General features: G+C 31.9%; 1 protein-coding gene across 1 annotated transcript in view; it reads right to left on the minus strand.

The window, feature by feature from the left end:
- LOC110999252 (hemicentin-1-like) overlaps positions 1-13,685 on the minus strand; it is a 154,891-nt gene that overhangs the window by 38,854 nt on the left and 102,352 nt on the right. Inside the window, exon 4 of the mRNA XM_045631859.1 lies at positions 9,442-9,638. Coding sequence (XP_045487815.1) covers positions 9,442-9,638 — 197 coding nt within the window. The remainder of the gene's footprint in view (positions 1-9,441; positions 9,639-13,685) is intronic.

A 13,685-nucleotide genomic window follows, 5' to 3' on the forward strand; every position in this document is an offset into this window, starting at 1 on the left:
GTCATAGGTTCGATCCCCAGCTGTAAACTTATGAAATTTATATCTATATATTTTAACATTCGCTTGAATGGTGAAAGTCAAAAACCTCGTAAGAAAACTGGCTTACTTTTGTCCCAAAAAAATCGACGTGCGTGTCTTAGGCTCAGGAGGCTTATCACTTAGTTGCCTATTACATGGATAAATGATCATGAAACAGATACATAATTCTGAAGCCTAGACCTAAAGCCGCTGAAGCGCCAATGATTTTTTTCGTTCTATTATGGCTTTATAAAAAACTTCGATCCAATTAACGTAAGAACCGCGGGGCAAGCTTAGGCAACGAAACAGGTATTGCAATATCTGCAGTTCATTAAGTACCACTGATTTAATTAAGAAACATCAATATCTAGCAATATTTTAGATTTATATTTTAGCTTTATATACGCATATTATATACCAATAAGAAAAGGAATACGCTGATCACCAATAACAAAAAATAAGTAGTAGTAGTAATTAGAATTAATGTTTATATATTTTATACTGGGTGTCAGTAATAAAGGCTTAATAATAATATTTACTTACTGTGTTGCATATCATTAAAAACAATGTAAATCATTTAGCTATCAATTACTGTAATAATTACTATGGTGCAGTGTTGCCAACGTACAAGTCACCTGAACCAGATGTCCGTTCAGAATTTATGTTTCGACATAGGAACGAAGCCAAATCGAGCCGGTTTATAGTACGAGCATCTTGCCAATATTGCCGCTGAAATAATGTTTAGAACCCACCGAATGTTTATGGCTGACACAGACAGGGCAAATGATTGCTATTACGAAGTCTATGATGATAAATACTTGCCATATTAACGTCATCTTTGGCCGCGAATTTGGTATTTGCTATATTCCGCTGGACATACACAACTAAATAGCTAGTAAGGCCTACTTAAGACACGGCAGGATCCACGCGGTTTGAAAATCACACAGGAATAGCGCGGATCTTATACTACATAGGTGTTTATATTATCGTCCACACATACTGGGGCAGTTAGTCCAACTGTGCGGTTACCGCCACTCAACCACTAGAAAATATATAATAGATTCTAGCGATCTAGTGGCTATAGAAATTTAACAATAGCACAGACAATAGTAGCTGAAACATTACTTGCTTCAACAAAAGAAAATATAATAAAAACAAAAAACTAAGCGATATAAAGTGTTGATATTGCCAGTTCTTTTTGTCAGTTAACGGCCTTCATTTGAGAACTGGCAGTAAATCTGAATTTTGAAACATTTTATTAATGACGTTTATAAGGTAACACAATATTAATATTATTTTCGCTGGTTATACGCCTATATAATTTGTTTGGAAATTATATTGGCTCATTAGAAATAGCGACTTCCTTGCTGCGGTCTCAACATAGACAATCGCTAATGTAGTGTGCAAGTTTAGTTTTATTTATTTTTGCTTTCAAATATCACACATTTAAAATGAGAACAATCCTATACTTATTAGGGTGCGTCCACATCTGGCGAATATGCCGCGAATGTGCAGCTCGCGAGCAGTTTACAAGCTGCGATCAGCGCGCTTAGAATATGTTATGTTACACACATGTGAGAATGACATGAGAACTTAAAGGCGCAGCGCTAACTACATCCAACTTCCTCACAATCGAGTAGCCCGCAACATAATATCTTTGTTAGTCGCATTGTCCTCATTATTATATTTATTGTACTGATTGCAACGAAGAATTAAATAAATAAAAACGACAGGTTGCACGATGAAGTGAAAACTTGTATTTTAACGTGGTGCAGTCTTGATATTATGGAATGGTTATAGAATAATTTTTCAAGAATTGCTTTAATTATCAGTATAAAAGTACTATCATTTATGTGTTAGAATACAATATTTAATTATTGCGCTATTGTACACAAACACAACAATTATTACATTACTTTGAATACGCCTCGCCAGCTGTCTACTCGCCATCCGTCTTACGAATTTTCGATCAGGTCCCGTGTCCTGTCGCGTTTAACATTTTTTACCCATTCCAAAAAAAGTGTACAACGCCGCTAAAGAAGTTTTCACTTCAAAAGCCACATCACTACATAATGATTGATTTACAGATACAAAACCTATCTACAAATTATTTTAAAAATGTCATAATCGTATACGATTGTCATATGTCAGACAAGGAGTCGACTGCAACAGTACTTGGTATACTCATACCCATACAATGATTGAACAGCGAAGCGAGGCAACGTGGCGGTCTTATTGTAGCACTGGCACGATGTTACGAGGGACCGTCATTTGCAGGCACAGTCTCTTTCGTTTTTTTTACAAAGAATATATTGTTAGCTGACGTGGTCGCGGTATACAGCAATAGCTGAAGTGATTCGAGGCTATTCGGTTAGCCTTTTGTAAACATTGAATATTAATCCATGAATACATCATTAAATTTCTAATATTTATTTATTTAAATTTTAGGACGTTGCTTTAAAATTATAAGTTATTTTGATTTCGGATTAATACAGGACCTAAAGTACTTCATAAGTAAAAGTAGCATAATTATTAAAACTTTAAATTATAAAAAAAAATGTAAATGTTACAATTAATGGACTTCATTACATGAAATCATTAAACTGAAACAGAGCGAATCTCAATTGTGTTACTATGACAAACCGCTAATATGTGCATTAACGTAATTTGTTCTTGTAATTAAAACAATGAGACTAATTATTCTGTATTATTTTATTTAAAACGTGTAGTATATTCTGGCTTGGCTGTTCCATGACAGGAGTTAGCTGTTTACAATGTCCTTTTATAAATTCATTTTAATTTATGTCATATATGTATTGACTTTGGTATCAAATGGACTAATCTTAGGAAGTTTGTTCTAAATGCACAATGTGCATACAACTATGATCGTCATCATCTTTAGCATAAGCGGTGTTTGGAACGATTTTTTTTTTAGTATATATGTATTTATTTCTTTCCTGTATGTTTATTTAACAAATTTTTAAGTCAAAGGGAATGGACCAATGTCAAAGTAAACATAGGGAGAAATTTGCTATGCCAAAAATTAATCTGGATTGAATAGGAAAATAACCTTTTGTATGGCAATCAAGCCTTACAATAATTTACAATGAAATTCAAAGATCTTTCTCTACTAAAGCTTTTAAATCGAATTAATGTACTTCTGGAAAATAATGTATTGTATGAATGATCATTTCCGTGAAACATAATTAATATTAATTTGATAACGTAATAATTTGATTATATAGTCATGAAATAATATAAGATAGACTTACAATGTAATTGTTACTTCTATTCAACCTTTTAAGACAGTTAAAAGTTGTCTTGAAAATCATCAAACTATACTTTTTTAAATCAAATATAGCAAATTAATTAGAAGTAGCCTGCCCAGCACTAGTCTCAGGCCCTTTTATCAACTAGATAATCGCTAACTTTACACAGTCTTTATTTAAATTTATTTAAAGACAGAGATAGAAGAGCCTCTGAGATTTTATTAAAGAAGAGAGACCTTTTTCCAAAAAAAAATTACTATCTTTAGATAGTCTAGTACGGGGAAATTGCAGTCTGTTTGTTCCGAGTATCAACATTGTTGTAACATGTTAAAATTTTGACTGTATGTATCTTATGTAGATTCATCTTCTTCATTTTAATCTAATAATGGTTTCCTGGAAGAGATCAGTCAAAAGCGATAATGCCGCTAGTTTCACTTCTGTTTATTTAATTATTTTAATTGTCTTGTACTTTAGTTCTAGTTTACTAAATAAATATATGTTGTGGTTTATACGAGCCTCAAATTTGCTAAGGCAGCTTACCACAAGCTGTAACGCAAGGATAAATTACAAAAGAATTATATACAATAAAGGAAGAATTGGCTGCGGGCCAGTGAATGTAAGGCACATTTTATGAGTAATTTAACTCACGTGCTGTTCAATATTACATAGTGTGCTGGCTTATTGAAAAAATACTACTTTGCGGTTAATAAAGTCACGTACATACTGTGTCAGTTGAAAGTATAATTTTAAATTTCCCTAGTATTAACCTTAGGCTCGATATTTGAGCGACCAACTGTATCAGTATTTAAATTCAGTAATTATAAAACATATTATTAATAGCAACTAAATAACAATTTGTATCAATAACTGCAAGATATTGGCCCATGTGTGAATGAAATAATTTGATGGATTAAAAAACTAATGCTTTAAAAACAATAAAAAAATTGAAAGTGTGGCTATTTTTTACCTCATAGTTAAGATTCCCTTTAATGCTAGTTAGACTGCTATAACTGCTTAAAGTTAAAATTGTACAATGCTTTTTACATTCGAAAAATATGAAATAAAATTATTAAAAAAATAATAATAAATCTTGTCTTTGCAAAGCCATTGGTGTATATAGATTGATCAATAATAAAAATAACTTTGGCATCTATCATTTTTCTTCAGTGTTTTTTTGGGCATAGATTTTGAGTATGTATAACAAATAGTAGTGGTGTTAAAATGCGACTACGGCAGGTATGAGTCTCGCATCTAATATAACTTAATTTAGTAATCCTGATAACTTTAAAGAATGCTAAAACTATGCGGATTACAGAAGACGATGTTTATGTATGTTAGATGTTAAAACTACACAAATTTATATGCCTGAAGAATTTCATGTAGACATTATACAAATCCTAATCAATAATGTCCTATGTAGCACATACTAAACAATACAATTCTCAAAGTTTGACCGAAGGAAGATGATTATAATTATTTTCTTCTTCGTTTCTAACGAGTTCGCATCGCCTCATTAAGTTATAGAATTTACATTATATGGTCGAAATAAAAGACGATGCATTATCCTTCTATATCAGACAGGAAAAACTTTATTATGCCATAATGGACACCTCTGGTTAAACGGCTCTTACAATTTTTAAAGATTTTATTAAAATATTTTACCTCATTAATAAGCTTACATCACCCATAATTTTCGAGTTGTATGAATACAATTGACAATAAAAACTATCGTTAAAAATAACTGCCCGTTAATTACTTTTAACTGGACCGGTAATTTTATTACGCAGAGCATGTTTCATAAATGTCGGAAATGCAAAAAGTTAACGTTATTTTTAAAACAGCATTTTACTGTTGGTTAAAATCATAAAAGTTAACGAATTTTTATCAAGTGATTTTAATACAGTGCTTATGGGACGAAAGTTTAAAGCGATGACTGATGTTATCTGGCACATCATACATGCACTGCTATAAACATTTAGGGGTTTTTGCCTTATTGTGACTTGTTATATTGATTTCTTTCCTGATACGTGAAGTTTGGTGATGGTTAATGGACATCGCGATAATTTTCGTACAGGTTTTAATTGAGCTTAAAAATTCGTCCAAAGTCAGCTCAAATATACCACCAAGGTTTAGAAAAACAGCTTGGTTTACAAGCTCTACCGTCTTCAAGTGCCAATAAACTCGTGCGCATCGTACATGACTTCTTGACGAGACTTGGTGAATACATATTATCGGTATTTATCGGCGATATTCCTAGAGCTCCCAATGTGAAGCTAGCCTTCTATGCCGATGTCAGCGCTCTATATAACACCCGCCTTCACCAGGCCAGGCATGGACCTTTACTTCGCTCATCGCTCAGTTAGCTTCCGTCCTGCCCTTCAGGCAACTGACTACCGTCCGACGGCCCAAAGCGAGGGCTCAGTCTCGCAGAATACGCCCTTCCAGTTCCAGTTCCAGCTGCGGGAAAAAGCCCATTCCAGCCAAATCACGATCGTCGAAACAGTCCGAGCTGAGCTGTAAAGGCCTTTAAATCCAACAAATTTTCCATCTTTTACTTCATGGTTGAGATTCCCTTAAATGCTAGTCTAACACTGCTAAAACTTCTTAAAGTTAAAATTGTATGTCTCTTTTTACATTCGCAAAATATGAAATAAAATTATAAATAAAAAGTTATGATAATAATAACAATAAATCTTTTCTTTGAAAAGCTATTGGTACATTTAGATTGATTAATAATAAAAAACTCACAATCAGAAACATAAAAATAGGTAGGTATACAAATATCATATTAATTATCACAGTATCATAATAATAATAACAGTTAAGTTATTTATACTTGTTGTCAAAATACTCTTTCAGGCAGGTTTACAGACTATAAACCTTTAAACATTAAATCACCTTTTAATATAAATTCTTGAACTAAATATATAACTCGTAATTTTACCCTTATATAATTAAATAATTATTTTATAAACCATAACACAAATACAACAAATATAAAAGAATTGTAAACTACAGTTTTTTAGTTAAACAAACTATATTAGACATTTTGGCTGTGTTGATAAAGATTGTATTGAGGCTAGGTTTGAAAACAGGAGTGGAAATGGCATCGCAATACGGAATTTCACGGGCTAATTCTGCAACGGAACGTATATTGATTAAAGGCTTTTGTGGGTTTTCTATTTTCTTACAGGAAATAGGGGGAAGAACAAACGAATCACGAGGCAGGTTGGAACTTATATTACGGAACGGTTTGTACAAAACTTCAAATAGGTAAACCTCTGCTTTGGAATTAAAAGCATTTTGCTGTATTTTTGATACACCGTTTGTTTTAAAAAAACAATGAGAGAAGTCTGAACAATTACCATCAGAATCGGACAGAATTTGAGTTTTAAAAGCCCATACTTGATTATTTTTTATTTTAGCACTGGCCTGGGCAGACGCTATCTCGAGCTCAAACTCGTAATGTACCTAGCATTATGTAGAATGCATAGTAGAGTATCAGACATCTGACCTATAAGATAATTACCTACGATACTAGAATTACTTGAACAATTCCCGTCCAAAATTTTCAATATTGGCGCGTCTGACAAACTCACAAAGGCATTAAAGATGCATGTTAGAGTAAATATAGTTGACTAAAATGGGGACGGCTAATGGCGACGTGTATCTCATATATTTTAAAATTCTCATGTATTAAAAGTACATTTTTGTAATGAGAAATAAAGTTATTTAAACAGTATAGCCCACACACGTGTTTAACATTACAGTGTGCTTTTTAAAGAAGTAAAAAACCTATACATTGTTAATACATATTACTCCACCCGGTATTCACAAAAAATGCCAAGCATGAGACATAACCCTGATGTTCTTTCAGGAAGCCACTTAACTACGATAGTCTCAGTTATAAGAATTTTATAGTGCTGGACATTTACATACAGTAAGAGCTAATGGTTTCTTAAACCATAGCAAATATATACAATTGAAGGGTATGGATTGATAACAGCGAGATTGCTGTAACATAGTTTGTAGCTTTTATATTTATAATTAAAAATTCATTATTAGAAAATGTATTAGACTATCACTGATCGGCTGCATGAAACGAAATTCAACAAAACGAAACGAATCTTATCTGTTTAGCTAATTATTTACAGTAGATCGATTTTAGGATCGATTTAAAAGTGTAATTGTATAACTCTTAGTTATAAGCAAAAAGTGGAATCTTTCACATCAGCTGTTCCTAGTGATTGATTAGATTTTAACTAAAAGGATATTTATCACGCCATTAAGACATCCGTTTTTATACAGAACACTTTTCTTGATAGGATGGTTGTTTTTTTATTATCAGATATCGTTTTAATGTCTCTATAAGAGCAAAGAATCACGTTTTATAGTTTCAAAGTGTACTTCGTATTAAATTATTGTAATATTTTGTAATGGTTAAAATAGAAAAGATTATGGAACACGCTCAATAGCATTATCAATTATATCAGGCTTTTAACAAAGGTTCTGTTTGTAATTGTCATATTTTGTTTCTATTTAAATTATAGTTTTGCAATAATTTTAGACAAGTCATTTTACAATATTAATAATTTAATAGTGCGGATAAAAACACTAAATCTTTTTTTTTAACTTACAACCTTATTTACATTATTTAGAAAACGGATTTATTATTATCTCTTAGCCAAATTCCCATGTATTCGTTAATCCCTTGAAAGGTGGGAAGGGTTTCAATATAGGATTTTACTTATGTGTACACGTTAGCCCCGTCTCACCTCCCTCGGACAAGCTGAGGTCGCAAAACAGGCGGAAAATAATAAATTAGTCAAATATAAGAATATTTTTTCTCCGACTTCGATTTTCTCTCTTTGGAATTAATGAATGGGCCGTGGGGTTCGAGTGCACCTGAATAAAGCTTTGATTTGGCGCCTAGTTGATGGTACCGGTGACCCCAGAGCTAGTACTTCCCTCGCACAACAAATAAGTATAGCAATACAGCGTTAAACCTACACTGTCTCAGGGACAAAATTTTTAAAAATAAATTAACAATTCATTGAATAAATTAAGCAAAAAAATATTTGGTATGGGAAGAAACAATATTAAATATAACAAATCCGCTTCTAAACATACTCACGAAACACGAGTATTATACTCAAAGATTAACAACCCTACTCCGTTACTAAAGTCATTTTAAAATACATGTTCATTAACTATTACAGCAAAAAAACTTATCGTATTTTCTAAATTCAATACAGAGATTCCAAATCAAAGACTCTTCAAAGCCCTAAGTTTAAATCGCACTGCTCTAAATTAAATCAAGTCCAAACTTTTAACCATGCAGCTAGTCTGGTATTGAATGAAGTTTGCACCGATAACATACAACTTGCAGGCGTTACAAGTTCCAAGTGATACTTTGAAGTTGACTCGTGGTGGGGCGTTTTAGTTTTGTTTGACTCACGCCTACTAAGCTTTGGACCAATATGAGTTGATACAGACTGAAATTTTAGAACGTTTTATCGAATATACCAGAACTATTAGTTTGATGATTTGCTTTATTTAAAAAGAGTACTGAGAGTTTTTAAGCCGGCTTTTTATCTCGGCCAACACCCTCTGTCTACTTTGCCGATGAGGGATGCCAACAGGCTCGAATTTAATGATGTGGAATAAGTGATACCATGATGATCCTATGTTCCAAAATAAACGTATTTTTTTAATGTTTATATTTAACTTAATTTAAACTCCAGTGGCACAATAGTCCTAAATGAATATTGGCTCAGACTACAACTGTTGTGTCAGTTTTGATCATTTTTATTTCAGAGACAAGTAGGTGATCTGCCTTTTCTGACGCATCGTGGATTGTTGGAGTTAACATGCCTGTCACAATGTTTTCCTTCCTATAGATGAAAGTTGCAGGCTTGACTAGCACTTCATCATACTAATGATAAGTATATTTATTTGACATTAATTGATTCTCTCGTATTAACGTTGTAAATGTAATTAAATTTTTATTTAAGCTTAGAAGTCAGCAACAGTCATATATAAAACCTTATTTTATCATGACTTATTCAATAAATCAATTAGGTTTCCAAATTTTCTATGACAGGACATAATTAAATTATTTACACTTAATTTATATTAAATATACTTTACTTACCTATAACATGTAGCATTAGCTTATGATTTTTGGTTGGTGACACTTTGAAGTCGACTCTACACCGATACAGGGCACGGTCGGTCGGGACAACGTCACGTATTTTGAGAGCGGAGTGTGGTGACGCGTGCCATCTTGCCCGCCCTCCGAGGGACGCGTCCGCCCAATGCGCTGTGGGTCCCTTAACTCGGCCATCGTAGCTGAAAAAACAAATTCACATTCCATATTTTACAACGACTAGGTATGATTGAGATGAACACAAAAACAAGGCAACGGATTTTTTGTAAAGCGTGCTTAACGATTATTATAAATTATTATTCACATTTTATATCTCTAAATGTACTCTATCAATTGAATATCATCACACCTGTTTGATTAAATTTTTGACATATTATTTTTAACTTGATTATATGATTGGCCAATGTAGATGGCCATAATATATTATATGGCACGTAAAAAAGTGTGAAAAGTTGTGGGTTTCAATTGTCACTGACACAATAATTACATATCACGTTTTTGTTCCTATTTAGAATTCATTAATTGGGATCTTAAAATAAAAGTATATTTTATTTTGTATAATTGTATTGTGTATAACCTGACCTTTATAGCAAGACACAATAGATATTTGTATGAAGGCCATCTAATATCCGTGAAAATAAATGAAACCCAAATAGAGAAATATGAACGTATTTTGATAATACATTTTCGTATTACAGAGAAAAGGAAAATATGTAACAAAAAATTTTCTATTATATTTTTATTTAATATACGCTTTTAATATTGGTCTATACTTAATATGAAAATTGGATATATTAAAAAAATCGTTAAATAAAAAAACATTAAAATTGTGCATTTTGTCGTTATACTCCGTAAATGCCTCAACTGTTAATAGATCGGGCCATAAAATAAGTTTTAGTTTTTTTTTATTCCCGGCTTTTTTTCAATTTTTTGACAAATAGATAGATAGGACACTTGAAATTTTCAATTACGAAATTTGATGCACGACTAATTACGAATGAATTTCGCCATTGTAACTAAATATTGAATTTATGCTAAATTAATTTACAATTCATTATCATATATCATCACATATTGCTTAAATATATACGCAGTCATATACAAATTTATTTTTCTCAGTATTTTATTGTTAGGACTGACTGAATGACTAAGACTGTTATCGATCGCATATAGTTTCATAAATATGTGTAGTCCCTGTGTTCATCTCCTTCTCCATCTCTTAGTTACGGAACGTAGTAAAAGTAATAAGTCTAAATATCTATGACCGATTTAGCTAATTGTGAATACAAATAACGCATATCACCTATAATTGCAGAATATTCATTCAAATTCAAAATCATTTTTTCATATAGGTAACGTAATGTACAATTATGAACGTCAAAAAAACAAATATACATTAAATGCTTCTAATGTAACATTTACTGCCAGTTCTCAAATCAAGGACGTAGAACGGAAGAGAAGAACTGGCAATAAACTCTCCGCCACTCTTTGCTTTTTCATTCGACAGCTTCTTACAAAAATAATATCTAAATTCGAACCTCTAGGGATCTACTGTTCTCTCGTTGTATGCAATATCTAGCATTCTAAATTTAAATATCATCCGACTATAAAAGCGTCCCTCGACAAGAGAAGCTGGTCAGCAATAATGCGGTTACAATCCAGTTTGCTAAATACTCTCCCGGCGCTTATATGCATACACCGTATCTAATTTGTACGCGGGATTATATTATGTATGGCTTTATTATATCTTATATATTTAAACACGTTTTTTTAAGTTTGAGGCATAATGTTTTTTTTTTTAATTTATCATAATCAGGCAGCAATAAGGCAACTTATCGTCACGGTTTTTACAATTTTCTAAGCTTTGCGATATAAAAACATGCTTTATCAATCGAATATAGTTAAATTATAATGCATATACCTCGAACGCACCATAAGCGTTAATACAAATACTTCAACGAATGTTTAGTATGTAAGGGTTTTTAGTTGTGAGAATGTAATCATGTTAACTTTAGTCTAATATCGACCACCGTTAAAATAGTCTAGCATCGACCACAGTTTAAATAGGGGTCCTATATCGACTACCCTTTAAATTAACACTTGTATTATTTTTAATTCACTAATAAAGTTTCTTTTTTTATAAAAACCTTTTAAATACCGTCGCGAATTGACTATAATATATCCTAAAGGAATAAACTTTTACCTTGAAAAAAGTCTTTAGTTGATATTTTAGTAACTATTTTTTATTATTAATTATCCTTGTATTTCTAAAAAACTAGAATAACATTAATTTGTGCATTACGGTATTCTACGACTAGGCGAGATTATTTGAAGCGTTCAAATAAATTTAAAAATAGAATTGAGTCGTTTAATTTATAAATAGAAATAATTTACATTAACTTATTTTCTTTTAATTCAAATATTTTCCTATTATATCAATTTAGCCCATTTATTTGACATCTCGACTCTCGATCATTAAGATCAATCCACAAACAAAGGATCAATGAACAGACACAAAAAAAGTACATGTCGAATTTGTTACCCTTGTTATTTTTTTTAATTTCGTTAAATATAACCAAAAATTTATTCAAGGAAATAAAAAAATGCCGAACGTGGCAGTCAACATGTTTGATTTAAATATCTGCATTAAATCAAACCAAACGTTAGTATATTATATCCCAAACACAAATCACGATAGTAACTTAAAATTATGAGGTGGCAATAACAGTGATATTACTTATAGCACAATCAGGGCGTGCGTGCATATTTTATACATCACTCAGAAGCACATTTGCTATGCATGGTCGTTTCGTGCGGATGTCAAATTAGTTTCGACACGACCCAAGAAATTGTACGCGAATGTGCTGAATATTCGAGAAAATGCTAGCAATGCTCATTGTCTGCGAACTTTAGCTTATATGAGCGTTTCCGTTTTGAACAAGTGATACCAATTTGTTATTAGGTTTGTCACTGGAAATTTCCGTAATTGCTAGTTTAGTACTTGAGAAAAGTGAGTGTTTTCAATTTCGGTGACGTTATGTATTGCACGTAGCGGAACCTAGTGCAGAATGATCATAAGCAGTATGACAAATTTCATAGGAAATGGAAAAATGGGGAACAGTGGAGATTCTGCAGTTGGCTGAAGAGTTTTTGTAAAATGTCATATTATTAGAATAAGGCTAATATGAAGTGTATTATACGAATGACAACGTTTTTGAAGTGAAACTTCTTTATCGGCGTTAGGATAAAAATTTACCGTCACATTATTCTGTTACGTGCCATCTTTTTCTCGGCCTTACCACGGATGATTCGAACAGATTCGAAGCCATTAATAACAAACATATATAAAAGTGATAATAATGATACTAATAATTTTATTACAATTAATGAAATTCTGTAATAATCTTAGTTTATCTTAGTCTTCTAAGGTAAAATGAAATAATTGTATTATTTATATTCATGTGTATGATAATGAAAGCCATTTGTTAAACTTTATCTAATTTAACTTTACTTAACAAATTTCTTTAAAGTTTTACTTCTTACGCGTGTGCAACGCACACATTTTTTATTATTATTACTAATCAAGGAACCAACCGTGTTATAAATGGGTTTGCCCATTATGAGGTCGTATGTCTGAATTTCGGCTGTGAACCAAAGGATTTTTCATCTATATATATAAAAGAAAGTCGTGTTAGTTACACCACTTATAACTCAAGAACGGCAGAACAGATTTGGGTGAAAATTGGTATGGAGGTAGCTTAGAGCCAGGAGACGGACATAAGATACTTTTTATCCCGATCGACAGCGTTCCCGTGTGACTTGACATGAAACGTCAGTTACTATAAAACGTGGTATAACAAAAAAGAATCAGACTTGGAATAACAAATAACGCAAATGATAGCTATGTAATTGACGTATAATGACAGCTATGTAATGACGTATAGATGACAATTTGATATTTGTAAGATATAAATATTCAAACTATTTCTATTAAATAAATAATTAACAATTATAATGAAATGATAGTGCCATTGCCCATTCGTATAATGAATTATTAATGTAGGTATTTCATTTTTTTTTTTCAATTTTTCCAATTAAAAAAAACTGCTTATTAATTGCCATTAAGGCGGAACAAAGTTCGCCGGGTCAGCTAGTTTTATATAATATATCACAAAGAAAATCATTATCTGGAAAGCGATAATTCTCGGAAAATTAAAGGCAAATTCAGA

The sequence above is a fragment of the Pieris rapae genome, chromosome 17, assembly GCF_905147795.1.
Source record: "Pieris rapae chromosome 17, ilPieRapa1.1, whole genome shotgun sequence".
Lineage (NCBI taxonomy): Eukaryota > Metazoa > Arthropoda > Insecta > Lepidoptera > Pieridae > Pieris > Pieris rapae.